This window comes from Myodes glareolus, chromosome 24 (assembly GCF_982192425.1).
Source record: "Myodes glareolus chromosome 24, mMyoGla1.1, whole genome shotgun sequence".
Taxonomy (NCBI): domain Eukaryota; kingdom Metazoa; phylum Chordata; class Mammalia; order Rodentia; family Cricetidae; genus Myodes; species Myodes glareolus.
Genome location: NC_142049.1, coordinates 11,162,233 through 11,180,331, shown reverse-complemented (window position 1 = coordinate 11,180,331; position 18,099 = coordinate 11,162,233). Strand labels below are relative to the sequence as shown.

The 18,099-nt window shown below is 37.7% G+C and overlaps 1 protein-coding gene across 5 annotated transcripts in view; it reads right to left on the bottom strand.

Moving 5' to 3' along the window:
• Grm5 (glutamate metabotropic receptor 5) overlaps nt 1–18,099 on the bottom strand; it is a 427,251-nt gene that overhangs the window by 9,388 nt on the left and 399,764 nt on the right. For 4 of the 5 annotated variants that reach the window (XM_048435228.3, XM_048435231.3, XM_048435229.3 and 1 more), the window contains one exon: nt 13,018–13,113. The exons of the other annotated variant lie outside the window; for it this stretch is intronic. In XM_048435228.3, coding sequence (XP_048291185.2) covers nt 13,018–13,113 — 96 coding nt within the window. The remainder of the gene's footprint in view (nt 1–13,017; nt 13,114–18,099) is intronic. 5 annotated transcript variants of the gene reach the window in all.

The following is an 18,099-nucleotide window of genomic DNA, read 5'->3' as shown; positions in this document are numbered from 1 at the left end:
CTTTCAAAGTATATACTGTAATATTCAACATCTCCATTTTATGGCAATTTCCTCTTTATTGGGGAAAGAAAAAAATTGTGATGTTATTTGAGAGAGAGCTATCATTGACTGGTTGTTTACATTCCAGGACTGCCAAAATGGTACATTTTACTTGGATTTTTCAACAGTTGTTCTTCGCCCCTTCTGTGTGGGACACTTATATAATTCATTCGTTGCAACAGGCTCTGAGTACCAGGTTGGTGGTCTCTCCTGTCTCCCTATTCATCCGCTCAAATCTGAGAAAACTGGAGCATCTTGCCCTGGCATGATAGGCAGCAGCATCAGAGTTTGACCAACACAAGAGGCCGTACAATATATAATGTTTCTGTTAATATTAAAGGCAGCTGAACAATCTATGTGGTTTTGTCCCTCCCCAGAGCTAATTTAAGGTTGTGGTATGATAAAAGGAAGCATATAAGCATTATAATTTTCATTTTATTGAATTAAAATAAAACCTTAACTTTTTTTCATTGAATGGTTTATTAGAGCCTTACTAACTTATGGTATTTCAGGACATAAAAATAATCAAATTTATTCCCTAAAAGACATTTCTTTAAAATGGTCTTCACTAATGAAGCTCCTTGTTTGTGTATTTTGATTTTTAGGTTAGCCAGAAGGGAGTTATACTGTAATTATGTACTGTCTAAGATAAAAATATTTATAAAAATGTAAGAAACTTGAAATATTCTTAGCTAATGATGCCTGTAGAATTATATCAGAAAACAGTAGGCTAATGAGAGAATTAATAAATTAAGTCTAACACAAGCAGAAAATCTGCAAGAATACTTGAGGTTTGAAAAAAACTTTTGTTAATATACTTTACTTTCTAATTTTCTTGAACTACAAAGTGCTAAAGTTTTATAAGAAAAGCAAAAGATTAACATCTTTATATTCAGACTTTTCTGAGGTAAGTAAAAAAATTTGAGGTTTGCTTAAAAGTTGACATCCCGATTTTTAAAATTCCATTAAGAAACACACTATAATATCATAATATATTTCATAATACAATATGAAAATGGAGGCATGATCTATATAAGTTTCCTCAATTATATCATAAAGTATGTAAAAACTATCTTAGTGATAGAAACAATTTTATATCTCTGGTGATGTATGCATTAGAGACGTATTCAGAGTTAACACTTAACTGTAAGGACTAAATTACCAAACACAGATGCCAAACATAAATAACACCACCTTCTATGTGCATAGTGCAGTATAAAGGACTTTTAGGGAAGATCTGATTGTTAGGATGAATGGGATCAATGCTATTATAGGCATTTTAAAAGATGGTAAATTCAGCGATATTAGGTTGCTTACCCTACGTAGTTGGAGGTAACACATGTCTATATGAGACAAATGCCACATCATGACTTAAATTTTCACTATCAATGTCCATGATAACTAAACACACACACAGACATTCAAACACAAACACACAGACACAGATACACACAGACACACTAACAGATCTCTCTCTCTCTCTCTCTCTTTCACACACACACACACACACACACACACATTAATGTTACCTTTTCTTATTTTATGGAAGAAAAACTTTAGGTAGAATTTGGAGATAGCTTGTGCTTTAAGTAGATAAGGTTAATCATTTGATTTATATTGTTTTACCATGTGCCTCAGTACTTCTTAGTCATATAGTTGCTCAGAGAAGCAAGAAAGTTCCTCCATACCATGCTGATGAAGGCATTCAAAACCAACACCCATGCATGTTAATATTATGTGGCAGTTTTCAGTTTTTATTCATGTTTTAAAACAATTAAACCACTTTTCTGAGCAGTTCTCTCTGACTAATTTTTGTAATTTCAATCAATGGTGCATATTTTAATTATATGAGTAATCTACAGTCGGGCTATCTTAAAATTTTTGGTATTTGAAGAACTATTGGTACAGTGGTTTTAAGGAGAATGGCCCCATAGAAGATCGTGTACTATTGTTCTGTTAAAGGAACACAGCAATAAAATGACTCCTAATGACATATGCTACATCTATTGATTAGTGCCTTGCTCAGCCATCACCAGCAAAGCTTCTTTTTGCGGAAGATGGGAACTAACACAAAGACAGACGACTGGATGATGTGTAGAGAGAGTGAGAGATTTTGGAGCACTCATTTCTAAACGGAATTTCTTCATTCAACTTCTCCAATCAGAGCTCAGGGGCTATGTGCAGATGAGGAGGCAGAAAGATGAGAAGGTTCCCAGAGGATGGATGTCTCTAAGGATGCAGTGTCTTCCAGACATAAGAGGACTGATACACTTATGACTCACAGAGATGAACGCAGGACTCACAGGGCCTGTGTAGGTTCAAATCAGATGGGATCTCAGTGCTAACACAGGAACACAGAAAAGTGGATATGGGCTCTCACCTCTAAACAAGAAACTATCTGAAATTTCGACATCCTACAAAGGAAAAAAATTCTCCAATGGAGTCTGATAGGGTATATGAACTATATTTCAGATTCAATCTTATGTCCAGGAGTATATAGTCAAGACAAAATGAACTCAATGGTATTTTTGTAGACTTTTCCCCTCATATTGCTGTGTTTGGGTACTTAAACAATATTTTTGATATTTTGCTTGCATAATTTAGCTTTCAATTTTGTGTTTTTATGTGGGTTTTGTGTGTGTTGTGTGCATATTTTCTTGCCTTATTTTTGTTTGTTTTCTAAAGACAAAGAGAAGGAAAGTGAATGGAGTGGAGTGAGTGTGGATAATCAGGGAGGAGATGGGAGAGGGGAATCATGACCAAAATATATTATCTTAAATATTTTCAATAAAAATGTCAAAGAATAAAGTAAGTAGAAATGGGAGTGTTCCTCCAGAGGCTCATGTATTTCGATACTTGGTCCTTAGGTGATGAATTTTTGGGGAAATATTAGAAGATGGGGCATTGTTGGAGGAGGTGTGTTACAGAAGCAGGTTTATGTTTCAAAACTTTATGCCATTTCTATTTACCTTTCTCTGCCTCATACTTGTGGCTCAGATGCAAGCTCTCAACTGCTGCTTCAGTGCCATGCCTACCTGCCTGCTGCCATGCTTCCTGTCCTGATAGTCATGAACTTTAACCCTCTGGAACCATGAGTCCAAAATTAAATGCTTTCTTTTCTAAGTTGCTTTAGTGGTGATGCTTTATCATAGAAATATAAACCCTAAGAAAATAGGTAACGGAAGCTAGATGGTATCTCTACAAGTGGTTCTCAATTGTCAATATTTTGATATTTTTTAAAATTTTTATTATTGTTTTTATTGAGCTATATTTTTCTCTGCTCCTCTCCCTCCCTTCTCCTGTCTCCTTCTGCTCTCTCCCATGATCCCCATGCTCCCGGTTTATTCAGGAGATCTTGTATTTTTCTACTTTCCATGTAGATTAGATCCATGCTTGTCTCTCTTAAGATCTTTTCTGTTGTCTAGGTTCTCTGGGATTGTGAATTGTAGGCTGGTTTTTCTTTACTTTATGTCTAAAAGCCACTTTTGAGTGGGTACATAAGATATTTGTCTTTCTGGGTCTGGGCTACCTCATTCAATATGATGTTTTCTAGATCCATCTATTTTCTTGCAAATTTCAAGGTATAATTATTTTTTTCTGCTGTGTAGTACTCTAATTGTGTAAATGTACTACATTTTCCTCATCTATTCTTCGATTGAGGGGCATTTAGGTTGTTTCCAGGGTTTTGGCTATGACAGACAATTCTGCTATGAACATAGTTAAACACATGACCTTGTGGTACAATTGAGCATTCTTTGGGTATATATCCAAAAGTTGTATTGCTGGGTCTTGAGGTAGGTTGTTTACTAATTTTCTGAGAAATTGCCATACTGATATCCAAAAGGACTGTACCAGCTTGCACTCCCATCAACAATGGAAAAGTGCTTTCTTTACCACAATGCTTTTGATTTTGTAGATGAGGATTATTAACAAGTAAGACATATTTCAAAGGTGACAGAGAAATGAAACCAAGAGAAAATACAAATACAAAAGATGGCTATCAGTATTTAGTCACAATATTTTGTCAGAGATGAGTTGTTTTTTCCTTTTCCTAGAACTTTGTAATGAGGGGGAAGATCGGAGGTGGGAAGCTGTGAATGGCAAAGACAATGAGGAATCGTGGGGCACAAGGACAATCTTTCAATTTGCAGAGCTTTGATATATGACAAATAACAAAGAATTCAAAACTTCACAGGATGGAAAAGACATTGCCAGCAGCATTGGCCAGAGTAAGCCACATTCCCACAATGGATGAAAGACACCCAGGCTTCAGTGAGTAATGGAACATAATGACATGTCACGAGAATGAAAGACATTGCTCTTCAGCAAGGAAGCACAATCCAAATTTCAGAAACCCACACAGAATGTTCAAGAGATAGCCAATGGTCTTATTTGACCATGTGGGGATGGGGTAGCAGTCAAAGCTTCAAAAGGCAGAATTTGGACCATTTTATCTGCTATAAGAATTTGGCATGGGCAACTCCCATTTATTCTTCTACTAGAAAAGTCTAAATTTCTAATGCTGTATATTTGATCTTCTTTTTCTAGGTTGTTTGACCTTAGGCACTGTTATCTACTGTCTTCTTGAATCTACCCTCCCCCCTCCTTTCTTCTACTATTTGAATAACTAACTAATAATTTGCTTTGGGCTTTTCATTGTCTGCAATATATACATGGTCTAACATAGACCAATTGTAGTCTACATGCTTGACTGATAAATGAGCAGAGAAAGAAACGCTCATGGTCCATTTCTCTTCTATTCTTCTACGATAGAAGTCTAAATTATTCAGTGCTATGTATTTGGTCTTCTTTTTCTAGATTGCTTGACTTTAGGCACCATTATCTACCATCTTCTTGAACGTTTTCCACTGCTTCACTCATCGCTGGTGTTTCAAATATAGCACCATTTCCATCCAGGGTGATGTTAAAACCTCACTTTTTTTAAAAAAAAAGTTAATTGGTCCCTTAAAGATTGAAGAACAGAGAAGCGACTTAATCAAAACATTGTTAAGAGGTAGTTTTGATATTACAGGATTGCTGTGCCATGATGCTAAGGTATTAACAACTGTGAAAAGAATGACAATGGAATGGAATGTGCTGGTGGGAAAACTAGGGGGAAAACACATTTGCTGTTGCCCATTGGCTTTTTCTTCTTAACCTATGAAGATTTCAGAAGAAAGAAAGTTGCTACTGAAAAAAAAAATATTTCCAGAAACGATTTGCAAGTCAAGTGAGCATTAACGTATTCTAAAGACTAGAAACTTTAAGTAACATGGATAAACAAAATCCACCAAGGTGCATATTGCTTATTTGACAGAGGAATGTAGTCCACCATGCATAATGCAAAAAAACCCTTTCGTCAGTTTCTATGATGTGGATTTTTTTCTTCTATCCTTAATACCGGTGGCTACATATTTCTGTGACAATTGCCTCAAAGATTATTTCTTCTCAGGGCTTTAGCCTCTAACAGAATTCTCATAGAAGAACCACTATGACATAATATCTGTGGTTTACCAGCAAGAGGAAGCCTATTCAGAAGTTGTTAAAGTACCTGATGCTACCAGTACTACCACAGTTGTGCCCAAGTTCCCTTAAAGAGACAGTACCTCACAAGTAAAAAGTGCCATTGAGTTTGTTCAAAAGTTTGGTATCCTGTTGAGTCATTGCAGTTTTCTTTATTAAATTAAGTGCTTTCTTTTGATCCATTATGATTCACTTTCTAGCTCTGAAATCTGCAACCTAAATGATATATCATCACGACATATGTGCCCTAAGCTTTGTGTCAGGTATTCCAACTCAGTTTAGAAGGGAGTTTAGTTTTGTGTATGTTTTTCCAAAATTGGAAATTATTTCTCTTTCAGAATCACTACCAAACCCATACTGCAAATTAGTAAAGAAAAAAATCAAAAACAAAATACAGATGTTTATATCTGTGGGCTGGTCAGGGAACTCAGCTTTATTATAAACCATGCATAAAACCCAGGATAGGGGTTGGCAATAGAGTCCTGAGAGAGTAATGCTCCATTTCAATAGAACTTCACTCCTCATGAAATGTTTTCACTTGTGACATCATATTCGACCTTCACAACAGTTGTGTGTCATATCACTTTCCTACATGGGCCTGCTACTCGCAATTTAACTCCCACACTACATCTAGGGCATCCCCAGAGCAGGAGCTGTATGCCTTTTTAGTGCTTAGAATGGTACCAGGTGTCAAATTGCAGGCTGAGAGTTAGCGAAATGAGGCAAATTATACAATCCTAAGTGTTCAGCGTACACAGGTGTTATTACTGCAGATATGAAAATTCAGGTGTATGAATCGTAATGAAATTGTCCAAGTCAAAGTGACTGAAAGGACATTATGCCAAATATCTGAGGAAGGCATTAGGTGTGGAAAGTTCATTTCATATGTTTTAGAATTTACTGTCTGTACAAGACATCTTGTTTTGTGTATAAGCAATGAACCAACATCTTAACACAAATCTGTGAAGAATAAGTTTAAACTGGTTTATGAGACATGGAATTAGATGAAATGATTAATTCAAATTTCAGAATACTGAACTTCACTATCTAGTTTCTGTTCACTTTTCAATGGTTCCTACCTAAGAGGCACACAACAAAGTGTGTATACAAAGTGTGTATATAGCGTGTACAATTGCAAGAGTTTATCCATAGTATAAAGGGAGACTAAAAGCAGAAAGTACTCTACAAAATCCAGCACTCACTTGACATCATTATAGTTTTAACTTCCTGATTGTAAAGCAAGTGTCTTCTTTTTCTGCTTGACTTGTTTCATCAGAAAGTATTTTAAATTGCTTCTACCTTATTATAGGAACTAGTGAACTACAGAAGGCATCGTCTCAAAATATATGCTTATATATTTATTTAACTAGAATGATATAAAATCATGTAATATATGTAGAATTGAGTGGGGAAGGGAACAAAAAGTAGAGAGAGACAGACAGAAAGAGACAGCAATACACAGAGAGATGAAGACAAGCAAGAGAGAGACAGAGGTAGAACAAGAAAGACAAAAAACTTTTCAAGGAATATATTGATCCAAAGACAGAAGCCAAACAAGACTTTTTGATCAGCTCCTTCCTTTCCCAAGCCAATAGGGTACTGGGCAAGACCACTGATCAGACATGAAAACAGCAGTGTCATAGATTCTACACATCCCTGCGGCTATTTCGCATAATTCCTCTTATAATATGACATGCTAGGGTCAAACAAGTTCAAGTAGCACTAATTCCTGCAGCTTCTCTAGATATCATGGCAGGTTTTAGTGAGAACCTAAGAAAGGTACAAGTTTGTAGCTTGTAGTGGTGGCTGGTCATTTGTACCTCCCCCTGCTTTCCCCAACCTTATAAATTATCTCTTACATTTAATTTAGGGTTTCTCACAAGTTAACTTTTCTAGGTCCTGTAAGTTGATCTGTAACTGGGCAATGTTGCTTCTCTAAAACTGCAAGCAGAAAGTACTCCTTTGTTCTTATTAGCAGGTTAGTTGTGTCAATAGACCCAGAGTGGTGATGGGTTTAAAGGTTGTAAAAGTAAACAAAGCAGTTTTCCCCAACCCAGTACCTCTCTCAAATACCTTAATTTTACTGAGAAAGCATGAGGACTGTATCATATCAGAAATAAATATAAATGCTTTAAAATTTTGAATTTGTGCATGTATAAGATAGTCTATATTTTTAGAAAGGCTTCAAGGAGGAATTGCCATCAGAGCTGGACTCTGATTCCAAGTCAGGAGCTGAGAAGTGGAATGCAGCAGGTTTAGAAAAGATAGGTACAATGGGGAGGAAAGGAAATCCACGTAGAAAGCATCACACTGCAGCCAGCTCTTGTGCAAAGGCATATGCGTTTAGTGAAAGGTGAGTCGTTTGGGCTAGCAGGAACATAGAGCCTCTGCTGAAGCAGAAAGAATAAAAGTCAAATAGTGAGTCTGGGTTAGCTTTGAAGAATGAAGGGTCTTACATTCTGAGTGCCTGAGGTTGCATTTTATCTAGATGACAATACTATAATTGTTAGAGTTTCACTCATATTGAGCTGTGCTCCAATTTGGGCTCTATATTTACCTTTCTCAAGGAAGAAATGAAAGATTAGATGAACACAGCCCTGTAAACAGTGTGTGGTATGTCTGAGGACCCGCTTATGTGTTGAGAGGTTGTTTTTGTGGGTAACTATGGGAGAATACATGTTTCAAAGAGGGGGATTACACAATCGCATCTTTTTTTTCTCTTCTTATCTTTGGTTTCACTCAGTCAGAATTGAGTTCCGAGAAGACAACAGCGATGGTAGGGTAGAAAAGGACAATGTACAGAAGAAATTTCTAGGTTGGAGGCCTTGAGTAATAGCTTTTTTTCCCAGTGAGTAATTTGTTGAAAGATCACCTTGTGTTTGATGAGTACAATGGAATATTGTACTCATGAGAGTTAGGGATGTTGTTGTATTATGCTCATTCTACGTAAATAGTGAGCAAAGAGTTAAAATGACATCTTATGGCCACACATTGCTGAGAACGTGAGCCAGGTTATAATTTCACTCTAATTTTAGGATTTTCAGTAATTGCTTACCATGTTAGTTAATCATTTAACATTAACATCAGACTCATTTCTTTTACCTATAGAAAAAAAACCACTTTCTTATGTATTCTTTGGAGAACTTAGGTTATAGCATAAGAAAAGAGACTTGTGTACTGTGTGATGCACAATAGTTACAGGAATGATAACAATTTGCATATTTCATATCTCTACAAATGAGAAAATTTATGTGAAGTTGGCTTTAGGGAAGGTGACATCAAAGACACGTAGGAGTCCCCATCTTTCATTGAGCACCCAGCTGGTCTCTGTCGCACTGAAATGGCACACACTCTTTCTTCTGTAGACAGAATGGTGTGTCTTAGCCTTTCTACTAATTTAACAATGACTATTATATTGCTACCAGATTCTCTAAGACATTATTGGACATCTGCAACTGCTAAAAGGAGCTGCTATATACACTAGGCGAAATCAGTTACTCAAGGAATTGGATGTTAACACTTCCTAAAACTAATGTCATGAAATACCAACAATAAAAATCCCCCCTTTCTCATAAAATAGTCCCACACTACCCAGGTTTCTTTAAATACCGATGAGGGACTGCACATCTCTGAACTTCTCTGGACTAAAGCAGCTCTTTCTCAGAGACAGAGTAATCAGGTTTCTCTTTATGGGGAAGCATGAACTCATCAGAACACAGACTCCAGCAACTGTGCCCTGTGGAGACTGGAGATAATAATACACATTGTTAAGCTTTAGTCATCCTTGAGGGTGGACCATCTGTGTGTGAACCTACATGGCAATAACGGGGCTCAGAGCGTGCCCATGTCTGCCTTCAGCACTTCTCTGGACGGGATCTCTTTTACTTCTGCATCTAGAATGATTCTGACACACACACTGTGAAAAGCTGCACTATATTCAGACATGTGCACACACACAAACCATGAACGTAAAGTGAATATAGAATCATAGTACTTCATTAAGCTACTGTGCCAATAGGGGTATGTTTTGGTCTAATTCTTTTACCCATGTTTAGGTGAAGACAAGAGACTAAAAGTGAAGGAGTATGAAGATGAAATTTGATTGTCAGTTTGACGGGATTTCAAATCATCACGGAAACAGTCTCCAGTCATGTCCAGGAGGCATTACCAGGACTAGGTTAACCCACGTGATACTATTATAGGCTAACCCGGGTGATACTATTCTTTACGTGGGAGATACTATTTTGTAAGCTCAGGAGAGTAAATAAATAATTCTTTTCTAAATATAAAGGAGAAAGCAAGCTGAGCACCAGCACCCATCATCTCGACTTCCTGACAATGGGGCCAGTTGCCTAAAATCCCTGCCACCCCGACTTCCTCCTAACGATGGGCTATACCCTCAACAGATGACCCAAATAAGCACTTCCTTATTTACAGTCCTTTAGGTCAGCTGGTTTGTCACCTGGCAATGAGAAAAGTAGCTAATATGTAGAACTTCTGCCTATGGCCCTGGCAATATAGCAATGTAAGACAATGTTACAGGGTCAGCTTTGCTGTGGTTACTCTGTGCTGACTCTCTTCAGCAGCTACCAAAGCTCTAGGGGAATAAGTCTAGATAGGAATTTTCCTATCTATTCTATAATTTCCCTAAAGAAACCAAGTATGTGAGAGAAGAATGTCTCTGCTGGGTTTCTGTGGTTAATTGAGTTTCTTTTAGCTCTTCCCTGTGACTGTGTTCAATAAACAGCACAGGCCAGGTTCAAGTCTTCCCAAAGGAAGCATGGTGTGTGACTGTGTGTCACTAGGCTAGAGACTTTGGGAAGATCAGGAAAAGAATGGAAACCATATCAGCAGGCAAGGGCAAGATCTGTAGGTGTCTCATATGCATCTATTAAGCTTCTATTAAATCTTTAATTCTATGTAAGCAAATTGAAACTATTCTAGCTTTTCACTTAGAAACTGCTTTCATAAAATTTGTTTCCATCTTGACTTATTTTCTCTTAATGTTCATTTAAAACTTGTTACTATAACTTATTTACTTATTTATGAGATCAAGTATAAAATTGGGGAGAAAGGATATACTCATCTTGTTAAGTTTGGTCTTACTTTTTGTGATTTATTTTAGGTCTGTTCCCCTTCTGAATTATTCTTAGATGATCAAAACAAATACATTCTTTCCCTACTCTGTCTACCTTCCTGTCAGCCCCTCTTCACTTCCTCTCAATTTCTATTTGATGCCAAGGACGTTAGAATAAAAGGTATAAAGAAAAGATCACTTGTGCCTAAATAACTCTGCTTATCTGTGGGACCTTGATACTATTTGAACAAAATGCCTTTGTTTATGCCTGCACTAGTCCCCCTTACTTCTAGGACATATCAGTGAAAGAAGCCTTGTCATTACCTTGACCATATTTACACAATTGAACACAAACAATATGAATGGTATTTTGCTGTTGTAAAAAATTCTTGAAGTATATTTTAAAATGGTTATGTCTGTATGTCTGAATCTGACTCATACTTGGTCTATTGGATTGGGTGTGTCCAAGTCCCACATTCTATGCCCTATTCTTTCTGTCCTATTTTTGTTATTAGTCAAGACAGCATTTACAAAATCCAATCTCTGGACTAACCAGATCTGAGAGTTTTATAAAATTTATCAAAACTCCCAAGACCAATTAATGGAATAACTGGGAACAGATGCTTCTCTTAAATAGCTCCTCAGACTCTCTCGGATGAATAGCTTAGTACAAAATGCCAGTTTTGTGTGTGTGTGTGTGTGTGTGTGTGTGTGTGTGTGTCCGCAGCTATACTGAAACACCCTGGGAATCCTGCTATGAACACCAACAATGCCTGGTGTTATGCGTCCATGATGTCCCCATCAGTGTGTTTGACAGGCAGTGGGTCATATGCTGGATCTTGGAAATCCAGCTCTAGGTTTCTCATTGCAAGTCATTCTGAGCAGAGCCTTCCGGCTCCCATTTGATGTAATCACTATTACTTTGTCTACTCTACTACAAAGCCGCTGGCTTGTTTCGCAAGGGTAGAAAGTTATACCATTTTGTACTATCTAGGTGACAGGAAGTCAGGGCTGTGGAGTCACTTCCATCAACTCTCAGTTGAGACCCAAGAAGAGACTGTGGGCAGAAGCGTGTGTGTGGACACGAAAGTGCCTACACGTGAACACACTCATTGCATTATCTCTGAGAGTCGTGAGCCCAGGTGGTTAAACTCTCAGCTCTAGCTCCTGTGTTGTCAGCCACACAGTTCCTGGAAGCATTTTCACAGACTGCCATGAATAGACCCCAGCAGGGGTGCGGTGCAGTGGTCCTTGAAAGAAGGGAGCCATTATTCTGCAAATGGCGGAGATCCCACCACTGAGGAAGCAAACAGAATGTTTGGGAGGAAAAAGTTCAACAGGAGTCAACGGTCTTATCTCCCGATTACACAACTACACAGCTGGGCCTCAAGCTGACAGCACATGCAAACACAAGAGGACGCACTGCTCTCTGAACTTTCTCTTTTCTTACGCATATGACAATCTGGAACACTTTCCCTTACAGCTCTGTGCCACAGCAGGAATGAGAAATGACCCAAAAAGTATTTAGCAGAAGAGTTAGCCACAGTGAGTGATTTCTCAGCATCCGTTTTTTTTTTTTTTTCTTTTTTCCAAATTCTGGAATTGTTTAATACAATCCTGACGGCTTATGCCTCTGGAGCCCTTTTCTTAAAACGCAGTTGCATGCAAGAAAAGCACATTCATTCCATGCAACACAGCTCAGTTGTTGCCTCTAGCTCCAAGTACAGAATACAACTCAGTCGGAAGTTCCTAGTACAAAGAAACATGCACAGCACAGCGATAGGAAGTATTCACCACCAACACAACGAAGTCAAGGAGCTGCAAAGCTGTAGTAGCCAGAGGAGGATTAGCTTTCCTGATTTCAGTTAAAGGAATGTCTCTTGCGTTATCATCCACTTGTTTGGCATTGTCTTTGCTCTTGGCTATTACATATTACATTCGATGCAACTCAGGTTAATTTCCAGGCTCAGTGGTCCCTCAATTGCAATCCTTCCCTCAAATCCAGCCCTTATCTTTTGCATTTGTTTCATTAAAAAAATTCGGTAGTCCTAAAAGGTGGATTTCCTCCAATATCTTCTACTTTGCAAACTCCAGAACTGTTTTTGGCCAATAAATCCAGTGAAGAACTGACTGTTAGCTAAGGCTTCAGACATGCAAAGCGCACAACCCTAAGAAACAGTAGCGTCTGGGACAGGAGGCTCCCATTAGTTGACATGAGGATGACATAGATTTTACAGATCAAACACACACAACAAACCGGTGGTGGTTTACTGGATGGAATGCATAATTGAGCAAGGACCCAGACTAGGGAGCCGCCTCTTCCTCTAGCTTGCATACATTTATTTCACACCACCTCAGGCCGCTCATCGTTTGCTTACCTGCTCATTGTTGCTCTCCCACCATTCCCCATACTCCCTTTGGGGGTGAAACACTCTATTTCCGACTTGTGCTGGGCCAGTCTCCTGTCTTTGTACCTGGTGAGCATGAACAAGGACAGGAGCAAACAGAAAGATGTGATTGTGTGCTTCACCGCCAGGCTGAGGAAGCACCGTGACTGCAAACATGGTCATCCCGCACCCAAACATGGATTTCTGCTTCTCACTGTAATGGAGGCTACCTTGGGTTATTTACTTGATGATGTCAACAGTATAGGGAAAAATTGGGAATGAGTTTGTTACTTGGGGGTTAAAACAAACACAGTATACACTTTACATAACTGATTGATCTGTAAATTCATCACATCCTTTAATCAATGGCAAAAAGAATACAATCCCTAGCATCTAGCAGAGATGACAGTCAATAAAGATTTGTTTAACGCTTACCATGCACCGGACTTTGTACTAGAGCTTTACCTAAACTTTTTCATGTCAGCAGTCCTGTGACAGAGGTTCTGCTATGGTTATTTCCATGTTACTGAAGAAGAAATGTAAAATTGCAAAGATTAAGGAAATTGACAAAAGACAAACAACAAGTTGTTAATTTGGGCTTTGAATGCAAAGTCAAAGTTGGGAACCCAACTGTAGCCTTCCATCTTTAAGTTTTTGCAACTAAACTATGTCATTGTTTCACCTTACTGAGAATATGATATCTGAATTTATTTTACATACAGGTAATATTAAAAGAAAAAATGGCCTCTTTTATATTTATGAAAGGTTCCTATAAACATTAAAAGTATGAAAGTCAGCCGTGCGGTGGTGGCGGCTCACACCTTTAATCCCAACACAGAGAGGCTGGAGGCAGAGGCTGGTGGATCTCTATGAGTTCAAGGCCAGCCTGGTTTACTAGCACTGGTTCCAGGACAGGCTCTAAAGCTATAGAGAAATCCTGTCTCAAAAAAAAAAAAAAAAAAAAAAAAAGGTTTGAGAGTCAGCTTTGGGTGGCCCATACCGTAATTTGGACTGTGCCTCAAATCCATTTTGTAGCAGAACCCATCGCTCACCTCCCCAGGGAGCTACTAGTTGCCTTGCCAAAAATGAGTACTGCAGTCCCTTTAACAAGAATCTACAAGGTGTAGAAGATGAGCCATTTTAAGAGCTTTTTTGAGATGGAATAAAAGCTTGTGTAGAAATATTCTTACTCATTGTTTTAAATCTGTGGAATAAGAAGAGAAATAATCAATTCTGGCTTCCAATAAGGACTGCCAGGCTGACTTAATTGACTTTGCTAAAATCACAAGCCAAACCAGTAGAAAACTTCCAGGATAGCTTTCAAGTTACAAGGCTCGAGTGTAGGTGCTTTGTTCCATATGGCTTTGGCTTGATGTGATGCCTGACATTGTTGATGCAATGAAAAGGAAGTTGCCATGAGAAGACTTGTTTAACCTAGTTTAGTCGTGTTCTCTTTGGTATCTTTTTTCCTACTATTTCACAAATAAAAGACATGAAACAAAATGGAATGTAATCAAGATAATTACTGGCCCTGAGGGAGAAGTCTTAGGATTTTTCTACTTTCAAAGTGTTAGCACTGTTTTGCATTTGAATAAATATAGATCCTTACATCAAATTCAATGGAGGTAATGGATTAATTTATGAATTGAATGTTAGTTGAGCAGATATAATCCATAAGCCGTGGGTTTATATGCAATCCATAAAGATAATCACCAGATGTTGCATTATCAGGTTCACATAATGATGGGAGAAGGAAGAGTAGAATAAAGACCCACGTGACTGTAGAATAAGGCCATGCAGAAGAAGAAAAGAACTTGTTAGGAAGTGGAGATTGGGGCAAAGGCAGACAGAGGGATCTTTGTCTTATTAAAGAAGGAAGTTAGAAAGAAAGCTGTGGTTAATTACCTATCATTGGATAACACTTTGTATATCAGTACTTAATACTTGCTTTTTATTTGTGAATTGGATGGTATAACCAAAATATCACTGTACAGATCCAACTAAAATGGCATTACTGAAATACTAAAATTTATGATGGCCTTACAGTTTTTACAAAGGGACCTTAAAATATTTGTCAAAATCTTCTCTTTGGTTGATGACCAGCTGTTTAGATTCTTCATAAGCGTTTTTAAATAGCTACAATTTTATTGCTGGAAATAGGTCCTGCATCTGCCTCTTCCTCACTAGTTCGTTGGCTTTACATTGCTCTAGCTCTCCCACCCCCCCTCTCTGTGTGTGCATGCATGCATTCTGGTTTGAACCTAAGGCCTTATTCATTCTAATCACTTGTTTTGCTGTTGAGATGCACCCTTGTTCGTACTGAAATAATTTTATGTAGAAAAATTTGAAACTTTACTATGGAAATGGCACTAATGGAGAGGAAGAATAAGTTTAAAGAGTAAATAGATAGGAATACACTGTTGTTTCCAGAAAACATCATTTATCATTATAAATCTACCCCAATGTACAGCAAATTTATGTTTTCTTCAACTAACTTTTCTTTTTTCAGAAAATAAGTATGGCAGAACTGGGAAAGATGCTAAGGAAGAAAAAATTCTTCCTTTGTCAACAATATACAAATTTAGCAAGTTTTTGAGTGGGGGCATTTGATGCACTTAGAGGAGAAATCACTCAATGTCTCAGAAAAATTAGAGAGGCTGTGGAGTTGGTCATTAATAAAATGCTTCCAATGCAAGCATGAAGACCTTAGTTAGATTCCAGCACCCACACGAAAAGCCATAAGTAGTGATTTATGACTATCGTTTAAATCCTGAGGAGGTGGAGTGTAGTGACATATACTGTACTTTCAATACTGGGAAAGCAGAGAAAGAACATGCCTGAAACTCATTTGCTCTCTAGACTAGCCCAATCTGTGAGTCCAGGTCTTTGAGAAATCCCGTCGCTAAAAACAAGGTGAACAACCCCTGAGGAATGATACTCTAGATTGATTGATTCCAGGTCTCCAACATGCAGGCACACACACACACACACACACACACACACACACTCCCAGAAAGTATTTTTATCTCAGTAAGTGAGGGAGGATTTTAAGATTACCTAGGAATAAGCCTACACACTCAGAGAATTCATTAGAGCGTATAAAACAAAACTATTTTGCATATAACTCACTGGCACTGAAGAAGTATTCTATGAATAAATGATAAGTTAGAAGTTATCAAACGTCCATCAAGACTTCGTTGCTATTATTTGTCTTTTATTTGTTTGTTTGTCTCATTTTGTGGTGCTGGACATTGTCACTGAAGACCGACCCATGCTCACCTGAAACAGTTTTATAGATTTGTGTCAAGGGACAAAGGATAAGAAAAAGATGACGATGTTTAAAGTAAGAATTAATTTTGTATAGTTTTGAGGTAGCATAATTGCAGAAAAAAGAAGGTAGAGCATACTTTTCTACTTGATAATTATCTGACTCTTTCAACATCTTTGCTCAATGCTAATGGACTGCTACATCCCCCTCATCTAAAAGAATAAGCCCCACTTCATAGTGTTCCTTTCACTGCTTTTATCAGGAATAGGTATGCAATACAAATAATAGTTTATTTAGTTCTTTAACCTACGGTGTCCTTTTCTCAGTGAAATCTCTAACAAAAAGTAGACTCTATGACGGCATGGGTTTTGAGTACTTTTAGTTACTGCTACCTTCCCTGTTCTTATGACATTGTTGAACTCATTATTTATGGGTGATAATGTTTGCCGACAGAAGGCCTGGATAAAATGCATGAGTAATAGGAAAATCAAGTTATTGAGACATATTTAGGCACAAAGAAGGATCACCTATCAATTCGTGCTAAGGGCTCTTGGACTTATCAATGTAATCGGAGTAATTATCAAATAGAGTAGAATGGATGAAATTAGAATTGTGTGAAATTAAGAGTGAAAGAATTGGATAACAGATTTGCCCAGCACTGGTGTCCATATGTATATAACTCCTCAAAAGGGCATGACAGCCTAATCTACAGGGGGGCATTGTTGTGCCGAATCTCTCATGAATGGTGTTCATGTCATTAAAGCAGAGACTACAGAAGGTCTCCCACTTCCACATGGTGAGGCTACATACAAAAGAAATTACAAAAATTCAAAGTTATGATTATTTCAAAATCTTCACAGTCTGTCATTTGGATAGCTAAAATTTTGCTTGAAGAGTAAAATTTATCAGATGTTAGAGTACTTTCAAACAACTACATCCCTGAATTTCTATAAGAATAACATAACAGGAACTTGGAGACACTGAAAAATTTGATTTTTTAAATCTTTTTTACTGAATGATATCATTCTAAAATATTTTTATTGAACAAAAAAATTTAGAAGGTGAGCACAAATTTGGGAAGGTGACATGGTAAAGGTATCTTGGAAGAGTTGGAGAGGGGCAGTGAGGGATGGATGAGATCAAAATAAATTGTGTATATGTATGAAATTTTCAAAGAATATACTAAGAAAAATAATTGACATCCACCAGATATTGGATATGGGAAGGTCTTGATCTTTTCAGTCAGTTTTTAGAACTGTGAGAAGCAAATCTTGTTTATAAGCTGCTCGGTTGTAATAATATCATTCTGTGATAATAGTCTGTATCACTAAGATCTGCAAGTAGTTGATGGAGTATTCAGGGAAAACAGGAAAAAAAGGATGAAAATAGTGTGCTGTGGGACAATGGTCTTGGATCCAGTAAAGGTTTTGTCACATGTACTGGATTAATAAAATGCTGATTGTCCAGTAGCCAGGCAAGAAGTATAGGCAGCGTGACCAGGACAGAAGAATTCTGGGACGATGAAAGTCTCAGTCTGTGATTGTCACCCAGACCAAGAGGAAGCAAGATGAGAATGCCTCACTGAGAAAAGGTACTAAGCCATGTGGCTAACACAGACAAGAACCATGGGCTAATTTAAGATGTAAGAGTGAATAAGAATCCTGAGCTAGTAGGCCAAATAGTTTATAATTAATGTAGACCTCTATGTGTTTCTTTGCGACTGAATGGCTGCAGGGCTGGGCAATACAGAAACCTCTGTCAGCAAATATGGCCAATATGGACAACTGTATACACATAAAACCTGA